At 43.2% G+C, this 16,355-nt stretch overlaps 1 protein-coding gene across 1 annotated transcript; it reads left to right on the top strand.

Annotated features, from left to right (window-relative positions):
* The first annotated feature begins 214 nt into the window (after positions 1–214).
* On the top strand, positions 215–6,560 carry LOC309715244 (GTPase IMAP family member 9-like). The gene is made up of 4 exons (XM_082548221.1): positions 215–334; positions 609–659; positions 1,038–1,145; positions 4,169–6,560. Exons 1-4 carry the CDS (start codon positions 313–315, stop codon positions 4,936–4,938), a joined length of 951 nt encoding a protein of 316 aa, XP_082404347.1. The 5' UTR covers positions 215–312; the 3' UTR covers positions 4,939–6,560.
* The last annotated feature ends 9,795 nt before the right edge of the window (positions 6,561–16,355 follow it).

Genomic DNA, 16,355 nt, shown 5'->3' with positions numbered 1-16,355 from the left:
CACAGCAGATGACTCCGCCCTCTTTTAAGGTTGTGTTACCGATCTGAACCTAGGTGATGTAAAGCTGCTTAGTCCGACAGTGCACCTGAGCAGGTAATTATTCCAGCTGTCCTGGGTTCAGTCATCACTAACAGACAAGAATATGAAGCCTGGATCTTTCCCCAAGAATGAAACTGAACCATCCCGCGGTCCGGACTCCACCGTTTTATTTTGAAGGTGAGACCGGAAAAGGGCGGCTCAGTGGGACCTTCTTACTGAGCGAAGTTTCGAACAAATAACTGATAAACAGGTGAATTTGTGAGAGCAGGTGTGATGGCCTCGGAGGAACAGTCCGGTGAGTGTGTGTGGAAATCATCTTAATTAAAGCCGATCCGATCATTGTTCTCCGTCTGCGCTTCTCAAAGTCATCAAACTGTCCGAACACAGAGGACACTTCATTAATATACACCTGTACGTGTGTGCGGGCGTGCGCGTGCGTGTAGTTTACTGGTTAGTTTTTGGTGAAAAACGCAGTTTGAGCGGGTTTTTCGTGGGTGACGCAGTTTTTAATTTCAGTTACTTTCACTTTCATGTAAAAGATTACTGTGTGTGTGTGTGTGTGTGTGCAGGAGCAGCAGGAGGGAGGACGAGGAGAAGCAGTAAACACGAGCCTCCAACAGGTGTGGTCTCTTCAATTTTATGTTCCAGAAGGAACAGGAACCATAAACACGAACGAGCTCTGACTAACACATGATAACTTAAGACCAAAGAAAAGCTGGCAGGTGGATGGTGAAGGATTTAAGCTCAGCATGAGTGTGAGCTGGTCTCAGCTGGTTCTGCAGGCTTGGTTATATTGAAGCTGCTCCTCAACCTTCCGGTTACAAGACGAATATCGTACAGCTCTAGTTGTGCTCCCTCACAGCACCTCCTGTCAGCTCTCAGTCAGAACAGAAAACAGTTTGGTCATGTGATATTTAAAAATCAGCTAATACCGTCCTTTGTAGATCAGCCTGGAATGTCCCGCATATACGATCTGATCTCTGTGTGTCTGTGTTCAGTGTCACTCAGGTTGGTTCTGGTCGGGAAGACTGGAGAAGGAAAGAGCTCCAGTGGAAACACCATCCTGGGAAGAGAGGCCTTCAGAGCTGCGTCCAGTCATTCCTCAGGTATCACACACACATGTGTAGATGCTCACACACACACACACACACACACACACACACACACACACAGTGGACGAGGATGTAACATCCTGAACAGGGAGGAACGCTGGGTTGAGGGCGGAGTCAAGGAGGCCATTTACGTGAAAGACCATCTCTGAATGGAGGAGGGGCCTAAGGGTCCATCTGTCACCATCTTACAATGCTGTGATTGCAGCCGTTCCCCAGCTCTCTGTGAATGGTACTCATGGTTATTGATCAGTGGTTGTTGATCAATGGTCATGAGAATTTGCATATTAATGATCATAATCTGACCTCCCAGCCCATTGTTCCTTCAGTGGTGCTGGTTTCCATCATTGTGTTTATAAGGTTGAAACCTGCAGTCAGCTGAGACTGAAGAAGCCACCTGGATGACGATGAAACGTTTCTCCCACTGAAAACATCCAGATGAACAGAATCTACTATCCAAAACACAAACTTAACAATGTGGTGTTTGCTGTACAGTGCAGCGAGGAATGCCCAGACCTCTACATCGGAGAGACCAAACAGCCACTTCACAAGCGCATGGCACAACACAGAAGAGCCACCTCCACAGGACAAGACTCAGCAGTCCATCTGCATCTTAAGGATAAAGGTCACTCTTTGAGGATGCCAATGTTCACATTTTGGACAGAGAGGACAGATGGTTTGAAAGAGGAGTGAAAGAAGCATCTATGTCCACTGTGAACGACCATCTTTGAACAGAGGCGGGGTTTACGACACCAACTCTCTGCCATCTATAATCCAGTTTTGAGATCCTCCCCAGACGCCTGAACGCCCACTCACATCCTGGGCCATCTGACCTCAGGAATTCGCATGATAAGGTGGGGCCAGGTTTCACAATGAACCCACCCGAAACTCTGGCTGATTGGGACCCACACCCAGTTTCACACCTTGGCTCAGGCGATTAGGTAGAGGATCATCAGGGGTCCTTTGTCCCTCTGTGGGGGGTTACTCCCACTAGGCTTAAATCTGGGACTCTCCACCAGTTCTGGTCAGCTGACCAGCTAGCACCAGTGTTCACGGAGATCTTCAACCTTTCTCTGGCCCAAGCAGTGGTCCCCACATGCTTCAGAGAGTACATCATTGTCCCTGTCCGGAGAAACAACAGCCCGCTTGCCACAATGACTACCGCCCAGTAGCACTGACTCCAATAGTGATGAAGTGTTTTGAAAGACTGATGAGAGATCACATCACTTCTTCACTTTCTGCCACCATTGACCCACTTCAGTTTGACTGGACTACAGTTCAGCATTCAACACAATAATTCCCTCTAAGCTTTTCTTTTCTATTCTATTCTATTCTATTCACCAAGTTGACAGATCTAGGACTCAGCTCATCACTGTGTCAGTGGATCCTCAACTTCCTCACAGACAGACCCCAATCAGTGAGGGTGGGAAAACAAGTCTCCATCTCACTCAGCACTGGAGTTCCTCAGGGCTGTGTTTTAAGCCCCCTGCTGTACTCACTGTACACTTATGACTGTGTAGCCACATCAGACACCACCTCCATTGTCAAGTTTGCTGACAACACTGTTGTTTTGGGCCTGATCTCCGACAACATCGAGACGGCCTACCTGGAGGAGATTAGGAACCTGGAGACCTGGTGCCAGGAGAATAACCTCCTCCTAAACATCAGCAAGACTAAGGAGCTGATCGTGGACTTCACTACAAAGCAGGCGAGGAATTACAAACCCCTCATCATCAGTGGCACGCCAGTGGAGAGAGTGGACAGTTTCCAATACCTGGGTGTCCACATCACTCAGGACCTGTCATGGTCCTGCCACATCAACTCCCTGGTTAAGAAAGCCCGTCAGCGTCTCTTCTTCCTCAGAAGACTTAGAGACTTCCATCTGCCACTGAAGGTGCTCAAGAACTTCTACTCCTGCACCATCGAGAGCATCCTGACGGCAAACATCTGCACCTGGTTTGGGAACAGCACCAAGCAGGACAGACGAGATCTGCAAAGGGTGGTACGCTCGGCCGAACGCATCATTCAATCAGAGCTCCCTGACCTGCTGTCCATCTACACCAAGCGGTGCAAGTCCAAAGCTAGGAAGATTATGATGGACCTCTCCCATCCCAACAATGGACTCTTCTCACTGTTGAGGTCTGGGAAGCGTTTCCGCTCCCTTAAGGCCAAAACAGAGGAAATGAGGAGGAGCTTCTTCCCCCAGGCTATTCGGGGCCTGAACCAGGTGTAGGACTGGACTCTCATACATCGCTGCACCAGACACGCTCTGTTTATTTGCACGCTTCTTATAATTTATTTTGTAAATTGTTATTTGCACATCCTATTCTTACTGTAAATTTCTAAGTTAAAATCTGTAAATTTTGTCATAATCTGTAAATCTTTAAATTCTTTACTGTCATTTAATGGTCTGGCATTGCAGAGCAATAAGCATTTCACCACATGTTGTACTGTGTATGATTATGTGTGTGACAAATAAAATTTGAATTTGAACTGAAGAAGCTTCTCGGACCGAAGCCTCTAAAGCAGGGGTGTCAAACTCAAATACACAGTGGGCCAAAATTCAAAACTGGAACAAAGTCGCGGGCTAACGTTAATATTTATTGAAAAAAAAAAAACTTCCTCCAGATATAAGAATGAATCTTTTCTTATGGACTCAAACACGTTTTGCTGAAAAACTGAATATGGAACAAGCAAAGCTTAATACTAAACAATATATATATTAGCTGTATAATACCAGCAGGCCAGCTCTGATAGTAATTTGGTATGGCTTCGCGGGCCAAATGTAGTTAGGCTGCTTGACACCTATGCTCTATAATGATTACAGAACCAGGCTGTGTGTTCTCACGTCACTACAGTCCAGAAGTGTTCAGGTTAAAGACCAGCAGAGTCCAGTATGAGACCCATATTTACATTCCAGCCTCTGTTAGGTGATCTCTGCACAGCCTTCTTCATGTTCAGGTGAAGTCTGTGTTCGTGCTTCATGTAAATTCAGTCTAACTGATCTGTTTCCTCCTCAGTGACGGCTGAGTGCTCCAAGCAGCAGGAGAAGCTGTTCCAGAGGACCATCTCTGTGGTGGACACTCCCGGCCTCTTCGACACCACGATGTCTGAAGACGCCGTGAAGAGGGAGATCTCCAAATGCATCAACATGTCGGCCCCGGGGCCCCACGCCATCCTGCTGGTCATCAGGGTGGGACCCTTCTCAGCAGAGGAACGAGACGCCGTGAAGAAGGTGGAGGAGATCTTTGGAGAGGGTGCCTGGAGGTACACCATGATCCTCTTCACCCACGGAGACAAAGTCGAAGAAGACTTTGATGAGTTCATAAAGGAGGAGTCGGGACCTGAGCTGCAGGAGGTCCTGATGAAGGCTGGAAACAGATACCACGTCTTCAACAATCTCAGAGCCAACGACCGTCGCCAAGTCTTGAACCTGCTGGAGAAGGTGGACAAGATGGTGGCCGACAACGGAGGAGAGTCTTACTCCAACTACACCTACCTGCAGGTGGAGGAGATGCTGAAACAGAGAGAGTCAGAGCTCAGAGAGTTCTACGAGAAGAAGCTGACGGAGGAAGAAGACAAGGTGAAGTCAGAGTACGAGAAGAAGCTGACGGAGGCTCGGGAGGAGAAACAGCAGTTAGAGAAACGACTGCGGTGTGAGCTGGAGGAGGTGAGGAGGTACTATCGGGCTTTAGAGAACGGAGTCCGTCAGGTCGTGGAGCAGATGACCAGAGATGACTGTTTTGATGAAATCCTCACCAAGTTCCACGAGACCTTGAAGCTGAACTGAAGTGATGCTGACTCCCACTCACAGCACTCAACTCTCCACCTGGTTCAGAGGCCGAACACACTAAAGATTTTGGGCGGTGCTGTTCCAGAAGCTTCCATCAGCTTGTGGGGTCATGACTTTGCTGAAGGTGATGTTTTCCAGGAGAGTTTGTGAGATCTTCAGGATTCATGAGCTGGAAATTTGTCCTGGAACTGCTGATGTGTTTGCAGTAGCTGTAAGACGCACAGGATTACCTGTAGTTTAAATCTGAGTTAATAATGGACTGCCAGCAGGATGGGAGCATGGATCAGAGTGTTGCATACCGACAGATTTCCTTTTGTTCTGTTGCTCACACAGTTAAATAAATGGAGCAAATATACATTCACAGAATGGAATAGATGGTGTTGAAGCTGACTCTGAGCTGCTTATCCTGCTCTTAAATTAACTGAAAATTTGTTTATAGACAAAAGGTGAAGCATGATAGTTTAACCTTCCTCTTTATGATGGAAGTGGGAAATAAACTCTTCTCTAATCAAGAAGTGGAAAGAGTGCCAGATTTCCACATACTCAGTCATCACGTTAACCAAACGTAACTGTAACCATGATTGTTAGCACACATCAGAATGAAATTTGGTGCATTTCCTCACCATCAGAGTGTATAGTATAATTAATAAATCTAAAGGGATGAGAAAAATCTCACATATGTTCACCTGGGAGTAGAAGACAAATGTGTCTATAAGGGATAAAAAGAGAAACTGTACAGAATATTATAAAAATAAGATTAATAGCTCCAGAAAAATGCTGTGTGAAACCGTTTCAGGTATGAAATTATGAAATTGCTTTGTCCTAAATATACATAAAATTACATATTAATGGTCATAAACTGACCCCACAGCCCGTTGTTCATTCAGTGGGTCAGGTATTACACAAATGTCCTGTTTGTAAGGTTGGAGACCTGCAGTGTTGAGATGAAATTATTTGAAGTGCTTCAATTCTATGCTTTATATTAACTAAAATGCCATATAACCATATAGTGTAGTATTAAGTGGACACGGCCCTGAAAATAAAGGTATTAGACTACGTGTCCTTGGGGGGTAGAATGGTGCAGACTCTCGCCCACGCCGGCCTGGGAGAAAGTAGATAACAGGGGACCATCTTCTAGGAGAAAGTTAGTGAAACGTTTAGACTAGAGAGGGACCAGCAGGCACCTAGTTTTTGAGAGACAAAGGTTGTTGATTTCTGTGTATCAATGTGCTGCTGGAACTGCCCCAGTGGATTTGATGTGAAAATCCCCACGTACAAGTAATAAAATTAATTGTTTATTCTGAGAAAAACAGGAATGGGGTATTACACTGTTTTATGATGCATTATACTGCTGATTAATAAGAAATGCTGTTTGTGTAGAATCATGCGCTTATTTGTCTGATTAGAAAGAACAAAACATACTGCACAGGAAGCCAAGATCGTAACGTAGGCTCACTGAGAGAAAGAATGTGAAGGCTTAGTTTGGGCCTGAAGCTATAAGAATGTGAGAAATGGTCAGACACTTGGAGATCTTGCCGGACACCTGTGCACATCTCCCGTCCGGCCGTTTGTAATGCTCTAAGTGTTTGTATGGAATAAAGAGATTGTTGAGCATTAAACACCGAGTGTTGTTCTTCCTTCAGCCCAAAGATCAAAGAATTGGGATATTTAATAACGTTCAACACATTTCTGTTCTTGTTGTTACTGATGAACATAAAAAGCTGAACTCACTAATGTTTTCTGATTATTTTATTTAAATTTTATTTAAATCGTTTTTGATGGTAACGTGCTAACATGGCTAACGCTAGCATCACCGCACGTAGCTCCGTTATTTTAAGGTCATCTTAGTTTATGAAAGCAGCTGTACGAGCTCGCTACGTGTTTTGTAAGCTGCTGTGCTCTTCACAAATAAAGCTGGAAGCGTGGGGCCGGCACGATGGCGAACTAAGCAGTTGTAAAGTAGTGTAAAGTAAAATGAAAAGTAGACAACAGAAGGAATTTGAAAGTAAATTACTTTACAATATAAATAACTATTGTAATAGACAGTTTATGTCAGAGGCTGATAAGAAATCCCTGTTGTCTTTACAGGCTCAATTAGATCTATACAAGAAAAAGGCTCATGGAGCTTACATTAGAGCTCGTGCAAAATGGAAAGAAGAAGGTGAAAAAGTGCTTCATATTTCTACAATCTGGAGAAACGGAGGCAAGAAAAGAAATCTATTAAGACATTAATCATAAATGGGGGGGAATGCACAAATCATAAGACTATAGCAGAAGAAAAACATAAATTTTACTCAAATTTACACTCGCCTAAATATTTAATTACTGATTCATTAAGTTTTTTTGATCAGATTGAAAAATCGATTCTGCATTCAGAGACATTTGTGACTCTGATATATGACTGGATGACTGAGATCAAGCCTTAAACAAACTGAAAATGGACAAAGCTCCTGGTCAGGATGGCTTGACTGCCATCTTTTATAAATTCTTCTAGAAAGAAATAAAACAATTTTTCTTCCAAACTATTAGTGAAATCATTAGTAATGAAACGTTAGCAACGACAATGAAACAGGGTCTTATCTCCCTTATTCCCAAACCTGGTAAAGATAAAAGATTAATCGATAATCTACGACCAGTTACTCTATTGGATACAGATTATAAAATTCTTGCTCATGTTATTGCAAACAGATTAAAGGACGGCTTAGATCAGATTATTAGTGAAACACAATCTGGGTTCTTAAAAATCGTTCTATCCACAATAATATTATGTTTTAGATCTACTGGATTAAAATCGCTTAATTGAAGATGATGGTGTGATTCTTTTTTTAGACTTTTATAAGGCATTTGATACGGTCGAACATCCTTTCATTTTAAAAGCTTCACAGTATTTTGGTTTTGGTAAAAAATTCATAGATTTAATCTCTCTATTATACTCTGACATCAATAGTTCTATTTCTTTACCTTTTGGAACGTCTGAACGATTTAACATCAGTCGAGGAGTCAGGGGTGTCCAGCTTCTCCGTTACTTTTCATTATTGTAACAGAACTTTTAGCTATTTTCATGAAACACAATCCAAATATTCAACCACTGAATTTGATGGGAGCCCCGTTGATCGTAATTCAATTAGCAGATGATACTACACTGTTTTTAAAGAACATGTCACAGGTTCCTCTCGCACTAAATGAAATTTCACTGAATATTAGAAAATGCGAATTATTAACTATTCATGATTGTAAACCCAGTAGCTCTCTTAACATAGCTATTAAAACTGAAATTAAATATTTGGGTATTATAATCTCAAAGAATACAGATAATAGAGAAAATCTAAATTTTGAGCATATTACCCAGAAATCTAAAAAGAGCCTAATCAGCTGGTTACAAAGACACCTCTCCATCTTTGGACGCGTCTTTCTTACTAAAACAGAAGGTATCTCTCGGCTGATTTATCCATCACAATGCTTATATGTTTCCAACAGACTAATCAATAATATAAATCACATTAACATTAATTACATTTGGAGAAACAAGCAACATTATGTTAGGAAGAATGATGTAGTGAAGTCATTTGAAGAAGGAGGTTTGAATGCGATTTATTTTGAAGCAATGATGATTCCATCAAACTCAAATGGTTGCAGTCTTTCATAAATAACTCAAACAGTATTTGGTTTTATTTCCCCAAAGTAATCTTTGAGAAGCTTGGTGGCATTGAATTTCTCTTAAAGTGTGACTTTGAAATTTCCAAATTACCAATTAAATTATCCAATTTTCATAAACAGGTTCTCCAGTACTGGAAAAGGATTTACAAGCATAATTTTTCTCCACATACAAATTCGATTTGGAACAACAGATGTGTACTGATACAAAGAAAATCCATCTTTTATAAGGACTGGATGGGTCATGGAACTTGGACGGTTTTACACCTTTTAGACAATGACTTAAATGTGTTAACATATAACAAATTCATAGATAATTATGGCTTATCATGTACTCAAAGTAAATTCATTAAAGTTGTGAAGGCCATTCCCCCTGCAATGATTCAGATGGCTAAAGCCAGTTTAACCGATTCTTCCTCTATAATTCGTGAACCGTCCTTAATTATTGATGATCGTCAATTTAAAGGAAAGGCACACAATAATAAATTTTTAAGGACAATTCTCACCAAACAACTTTTCCCTTCTCATTTAAAAAGAAAATATTTGTTTAAAGATTAAAAGACATGTATCTGGTATTCTTCATTTTAATTGAAAATGTTTAGCAAGAAAACTAGGCAGTAATCAGGAAGCTGGAATGGAATGAAAAATATAACAAGCCATTGATAAAAACAGAGTAAAATTAAACATTTTACGAATCACAAATGAGACCATTCTCAATTTGAAACTATGCAACTAAGTTGTTTTTATGGTGTAACATCCTGAGTATACACACAAAAGAATCCAGAACACTTAGAAGTTATAAATAATAAAAGTAAACTTATTCAACAGTTGTATTTTCTGGTCCACAAGTAGTTAGAAAATGACACAATGTACTTTTCCCTCTGCACTCTCACAGGTATAATTCATTCAATTTCACGGAGAATAGGTGTTTGTAAATTTGTAAGACACACACATGCTTTCAAGATCTTATTAATATTTTTTTTAACTGATGTGGGATGTGATGCAAAATTGAGAAAGGTTTCAGTCTTTGAATGGAACGCTCTACATGTATTCTTGCACAGGAAATCTTCCTGCTGTTCACTTCCTCCTGTGTGAATTGTCCGTTGGTGAGGAAGGACGGGATGTTCAGTCAGACCCCTTCTGGTAGGATGTCCCGAATTGTGAAGCCCTTATCTGCAATGACCATGTCACCTGGTTGTACATGTTGCAGTACTCCACAGTCAGCTGTTATGGCCTTATCTGAGGCACTTCCACCGTTCAAGTTGCTTACAAAGGTTATTACACCATTAGGAGCCACACCAATTAGAGCCTTTAGTTTGGTCCGTCCTTTGTAGTGGCTGTACAAATGACTTTGTGTGTCAAGTCTCTCTGTGTTAGAAACAGAAACTTCCGTGCAGTCAAGCACAATCCTGCAGTTAGGAAATGTTGGAAGCAATCTGGCAGCGATGTCTGATTCTTGGCTCTCGAGGGAATGTTGTTTTCCAGCATGCCAACATACAAAATGTCATACAGTGCACTAACAATTGTTGTAAAAATATTAGTTACTGTGGCTCTGCTGCAGTTAAACCTTGTTGAAAGGTCTGCATGACCAAAATTAAGTTTGAGCTTCACCAGGGTTAGAAATAACTGGTCAATTAGGGGCATCATTTGGACAGTCCAATCAGAATGATATTTAAGATCAAATCTGGAAAGAAGGGCTTCTAAAAACAGGACAGAAGCAGCATCTGATCTTTCACCTTGATTTTCACCAATAGCTGGGACCTGCTCTTCTTTCTTCTTTTTTCTAACAGGGTTGTCGTCATCTGGGAACTGAAAAGACTTCCTGTCGTTCCATGCAAATCGTGTTGGCCGCGCAGCTTTTCCTTGAGGGAAGTGCCAACTGCAGACTCTTGGGTTGCAGTTTGGGGTGAAGTTTTCACGTCTGTGGAAGTGTTTAAAAAGGCAGAGAGAAATTTCAGATCATACAGTAGCCCTCCATTAGTTATGATGTGACCGTAACAGTGACCGTAATTAAAGGAGCTTGAAAAGAAAAGCGTGGGAGAGAAGCTTCTCTCATCCAGATGGGCAACTCTACTAACTAACCTTATGAATAAAATAAAGTTCACTATCAGTAACATCATAGCACCACCCAGCAGTATATAAACTCCGTCATGCTAGCTAGCACGCAGTACGAGTTATTGTAAGTGACTGTAAAAAGTCAGCACAACGAAAATAAACTCCACCTGAACTTGGTTTATGTCTGACCCAGATAGACTGCAGGTTATAACTTCTTACCTGAAGTTCAGTTCACCTGACACTAGGACCAGCGGGTCTCTGCTCCTGCCTCCCCTTTCCCTCATTCACCTGCTGGTCTCCACCACTTGCTAATGTTACTGAATCTGTGGAAGCCCGATGCCACCACCAAACAACTGAGTTATTTTTACACACCTGCCAGCATCTGGCCAATCCAGTTCGTTAATCTTAATTATGTAAATTCTTAAGACCACTGATCAATAACCATGAGTCCCATTCACAGAGAGTTGGGGAATGGCTGCAATCACAGCATGTAAGATGGTGACAGATGTACCCTTAGGCCCGATCCTAAGGGGACCCGATCCTTGGGATGGACCAATTTTTGGCGCAGCGTGTTTTGGGGTTTAACAGCCACAGAGACCTGGTGTTTAGAAAAATGCGTCTCAGCTGCTCCGATACTCCTGACACGTACGGGATCACTACAGGTTTTCGCTTGGGCAGCGGTTGTCCTTCTCTCCTGGATCGGCTGGAGCTTTCTTTAGGAGTCTTTCCAGCTTTGACAAAAGTCCAGAATTTACATAATTAAGATTAAGGAGCTGACCTCCCAGCACATTGTTCCTCAGTGGGCTGGTTTCAGTCATTATGCAAATGTCCTGTTTATAAGATTGAAACCTGCAGTCAGCTGAGACTGAGGACGTCACCTGATGATGACGAAACGTTTCTCCCACAAAATGCTACGTCCAGATGAACAGAAGCAACTTTTGGAGATTTACTTTCCTGGATGATTGAGAATTGTTACACCCCGGCCCAGGGAAAACCAGCGTGCAACAAAAGGAAAATTTAAAAAAAGGAAAGTACCCCCACACTCCCTGCTCTCAAGGAAGACGAACCAAAAAAACAACTGCCACGGATTTTGCAACAGCCAGCCAGTTTATTAAGTCCCAAAAGGTAGCGAGGGTCAGGGTGAGCATGGCCAAAACAACAAACAAAAGCTTTAGAAATGAAATGCAACTGGCTCACCTACACAGAAAACCCCAAGAGCAAATTACAGGTGTCTTACCTGCCTCCACGGTACTTGCACTAAGTACCGCAGCAATTTCCTAATGTTGTAAACCTGCTCAACATTTGGCAATAAAACCCTTTCTGATTTCTCCCTAACCAAAAACAGGAGAAAAGGTTCCCAAAGAAAATGGCCCCCAAAGCACTGGCATCTACCTCGAGCTTGAAGGGACGTGTAAAGTCCGGGGCGGCAAGTACAGGAGCACTGCAGAGGAGAGCCTTGGCAGCTTCAAAGGCAAACTGACATGTCTCTGACCACATGAATGGTGACTTAGGACTGGTAAGACTGGTTAACGGGACTACTACCTCAGAGAAGTTTTTGCAGAAACTGCGGTAGTAACCGGCCATGCCTAAGAAACGACGCAGCTCGCGACGCGTTTGAGGAGCTGGGAAGTCTAATATTGCCTGCACTTTCACGGCAACAGGGAGGACTCGACATTGTCCTACTTGCTTGCCTAGGTAGGTTACCACAGCTTTTCCAAACTCACATTTAGCCAAGTTTAGTGTCAGAGAGGCATCACGCAGGTGGTCAAATATTTTGCTAAGGATTTTGAGGTGTTCAGTCCAGGTGGATGAATAGGCCACTATATCCAAATACACTTCACAATTTCTGACTCCATGTAACACAGTGATCATCAGTCGCTGGAATGTGGCTAAGGGCATTTCTTAACCCGAATGGCATAAAAATGGTCAGGTGTAACAAAGGCACTGATTTCGGATGCACGGTTAGTTAACGGAAGTTTGCTGCGGCGACATCAGAGGCACTTGTGTCTGCTATTGGTGTTTCGACTACTTCGGGTAAAGGAAAAACTTTGCATCCAGCTAAATCATTCCCAAGAATGATGTCAATGCCCTCAACTGGCAACTGAGGTCGCACCCCAAGTTTAACTTCCCCTGATACAAACTGTGACGACAGCTGCACAGTGTGCAATGGCACACGCATGACCCCCATTTTAACTCCCCACGCTAACACGTCGGCGCCACAATACGATTGGGCTGAAAAAGATAAAACACCCTCACAAATGAGTGACTGTTTTGTGTCACGCAGAATGTTAACAGCAAGTTTCTTCTCTCCTCCCACCAAAGAAGCACAACCTTTCGACACAAACGGTTTGAACTCGTCATCTATCCTGTCCTTCTCAGTTTTAAGTACAGTCACCCCTTCTAAAGCGTAAGGTTTGGTTTGCAGAAAGCTGACTGGACTGCTCCTTTCTCTTAAGAACGGGACAGGCAGCAATGAGGTGTCCTTGCTCATGGCAATAGTAGCACTCTCTATTTTCAGTGGTTGCGGATGTGATACTGCGGGTGTTCTTTGGAGACCAGATTTTTGGACTGACTGAGTTTGGTGTGCTGTGAACAGGAGATGAAAACACACCTTTGTGTGTCAATGCAAACTCATCGGCCTGTACAGCAGCAGCGACAAGAGTTGTAACCTTCTGTTCATTTAAGTAGGTTACTACTTTTTCTGGGAGTTGACTTTTAAATTCCTCCAACAACACCAGCTCACGCAAATCATTCAAGGTTTTTACCTTGGTAGCGTGACACCATTTATCAAACAGAGTCTGGGTGGCAGTTTTTCTAAGACCTCTAAATTTTTGCCTGTAAGCTTCTGGGACAAGCTTGTATGCACGTAGGACAGCAGCCTTCACCATTTCATAATCCAAACTGTCCTCCAATGAAAGAGCTGTGCACACCTACTGAGCTTTCCCCACCAATTTGCACTGGAGTAGAAGAGACCCTACAGTCTTTGGCCAGTGTAGTGCACCTGCAATGCGCTCAAACACGGTGAAATATGAATCTACCTCAGTCTCTCTAAAAGCTGGGACTAATTTGATGTGCCTACTTACATCAAAGCTGTCCTCTGACTGCGGGGATGGTGACTGATACAGCAGCTCCCCTCTCTCCAGAGCCCTAAGCTTTAAGTGCATGGCATCCACCTCCAACTGCTGCTTCTGTAACTCAACCTCCTTTATGTGCAGTGTTAACTGCAGCTCTTCCGCAGAAGGGCCAGTTTGAGGAGGGAGATCTTTCAGTGGGGCAGGAATGCCAGCAACAGCTCCCGCCTGAACTCCCCCTGCAGGAGCTGGCTCACCAAACGACCCCCTTTCATGCTCTTTCAGCTCTTTCTTCTTCACATTAAATGGCACAGGCACATCTAAAAAGTTTGCAATGAGCACCAAATAGTCCTTTTTGGACTCATGGTGAACTCCTCTAATTTAAACTCCATACTAACACACCCACTACGAACACCCTTCCCCCCACACAAGAAAAAAATCCTGCCAACCAGTAAAACAGAGCCAACAAAGGACACTGGTAACTCACCGGCGATGATGACGACAGCAACAAACAAAGAACAAACGAGCCCACGCTCCAAGCCAACCCAAACGAGACGAAAAAAAGGAACGGACGAGCCCCCAATTATGTTACACCCCAGCCCAGGGAAAACCGGCGTGCAAATTTAAAATTAATTAAATTTTTAAAAAAAAGGAAAGTGCCCCCACACTCCCTGCTCTCAAGGAAGACGAACCAAAAAAACAACTGCCACGGATTTTGCAACAGCCAGCCAGTTTATTAAGTCCCAAAAGGTAGCGAGGGTCAGGGTGAGCATGGCCAAAACAACAAACAAAAGCTTTGGAAATGAAATGCAACTGGCTCACCTACACAGAAAACCCCAAAAGAAAATTACAGGTGTCTTACCTGCGTCCCTCACCAAAAACAGGAGAAAAGGTTCCCAAAGAAAATGGCGTCTCACCCCTACAGCTACCAGGTAAAAAATATTGACAACTATTTACATCTATTTACAACAAACTATTTACAACTAGTGATGTGACGTTCTGTATCGAGGCTTCAAAGCGTGTGTCGAGTAATGGAGGGGGCGTTTCCGCGATGTGCGTAACGAGGCTTGCTTCATTTATGGGAGGAGCTGAAAATGATGACGTCCGCAGCCTCGCTGCCCGGCTGTACCACGTAACTGGTTCATGAAGTGGTTTGAACTTTGCCGCGAGATATGACAGCGATATAAACCCCTCAGACTTCATTCAAAATGTGGGTGTTTGATGGAGAGTTGCGGTTAGTGAGAGTTTGGAGACAGTTTGGAGGTTTATGAGAGAAAGTCAGGAGAGAATGGAGCCAGCTAAGAAGAGGAGGATGTCCTCCCCTGTGTGGGAACATTTTGATCTTATTCCTCCCAACAAGGTATGTAAATTTCTACAGAAGATGTATTTTCATAATACTGACGGTGCAATACAATTTATGTTAAGCTGTCTGTACTTTTGTACAAGGTGAAGTGTTTGCTATGTGCCAGGGAGCTGGGCTATAACAACAACACCTCATCCATGCTTAGGCACTACAGAGCTTTGCATGAGAATAAGGGGAACACTGATTGTGGAGCAAGACCAGGTGAGCCATCAAATGCAATGATAATATAGCATGCAGTAATGTTACTAAATGATATAACAATATTATACAACTGTTATAAGTTACGTATGTGATATTTATATTTGTGCTTTGTCTTTATTGTCTTTCCTCAGGAGAACAATCTCAAATAGATGAAGACCTGGTCAGCATGGTGATTGAGGACTCCCAGCCATTTAGCATTGTGGAGGACAAAGGATTCAAAAGATTTGTTAAAACATTAAATCCTAGCTATGCTTTCCCCACTAAAAAGGTCATAAAAGCAGTGAAAATTTAGTTTTTACAGAATAAAATGTGAACAGGCAGGACTGAGGCCTCAGTGTGTAGCTGTCCATACCTCAACATTACAAAAGCACAACCACTGTCCACACCCCAACCACACCCCACCTCACAGTAAATGATCATTTCCATTTTAAGCATTTCCAAATAATCATTTCCCATACTGCCACTATAAATATACGCAGTATACTGCCATCACTACAATATACATGTTTTACACACTCCTTCTGTTGTTGACATTTACAGGCTGTGTGCAAAAGGCCACACTCTTCAAATTCATGCCAACTAATATTTCTACGTCCAGTAGGTGTCCTACTAGAGCAAATGAAGCTTCAAGAAGCTTTGCGCTGGGGTGAAGCAATTGGATGAAAAGCTTCAGTGCTTCATGAAGCTTCATCTGCCCATCACTATTTACAACACAGCAAAAGCTTCCAGAATACAGACTCACACGCAGCCACATGCACAGTTCGTTGGGAACAGGAAGTAGGCGGGGGGGGGGGGGGGGGGGGGGGCGTGCCGGTTGAGAAAGGTCCTCATTTATAGCCGGCCTCTCCCAGTCCTCCACCAATGGTCAGCCTCCACCTGGAACTCACATAGCAGCAATAACACAGGACACAAACTATGCCACCCTCTGGTGTGGCAGACAAAAAACACAGTGCAAAAAATATCCACAACACTGAATCATAACAGAATGCATCAACACCAGCTCCTTCAGGTGTGCTGTTTGGGCAGCAGGGGGCGATGTTTCCTCACACGTCCACTGTGGGCCTCATCTG

This window comes from Aulonocara stuartgranti, assembly GCF_965226115.1.
Source record: "Aulonocara stuartgranti genome assembly, chromosome: 10".
Lineage (NCBI taxonomy): Eukaryota > Metazoa > Chordata > Actinopteri > Cichliformes > Cichlidae > Aulonocara > Aulonocara stuartgranti.
This window is presented reverse-complemented; position numbering and strand designations above follow the sequence as displayed.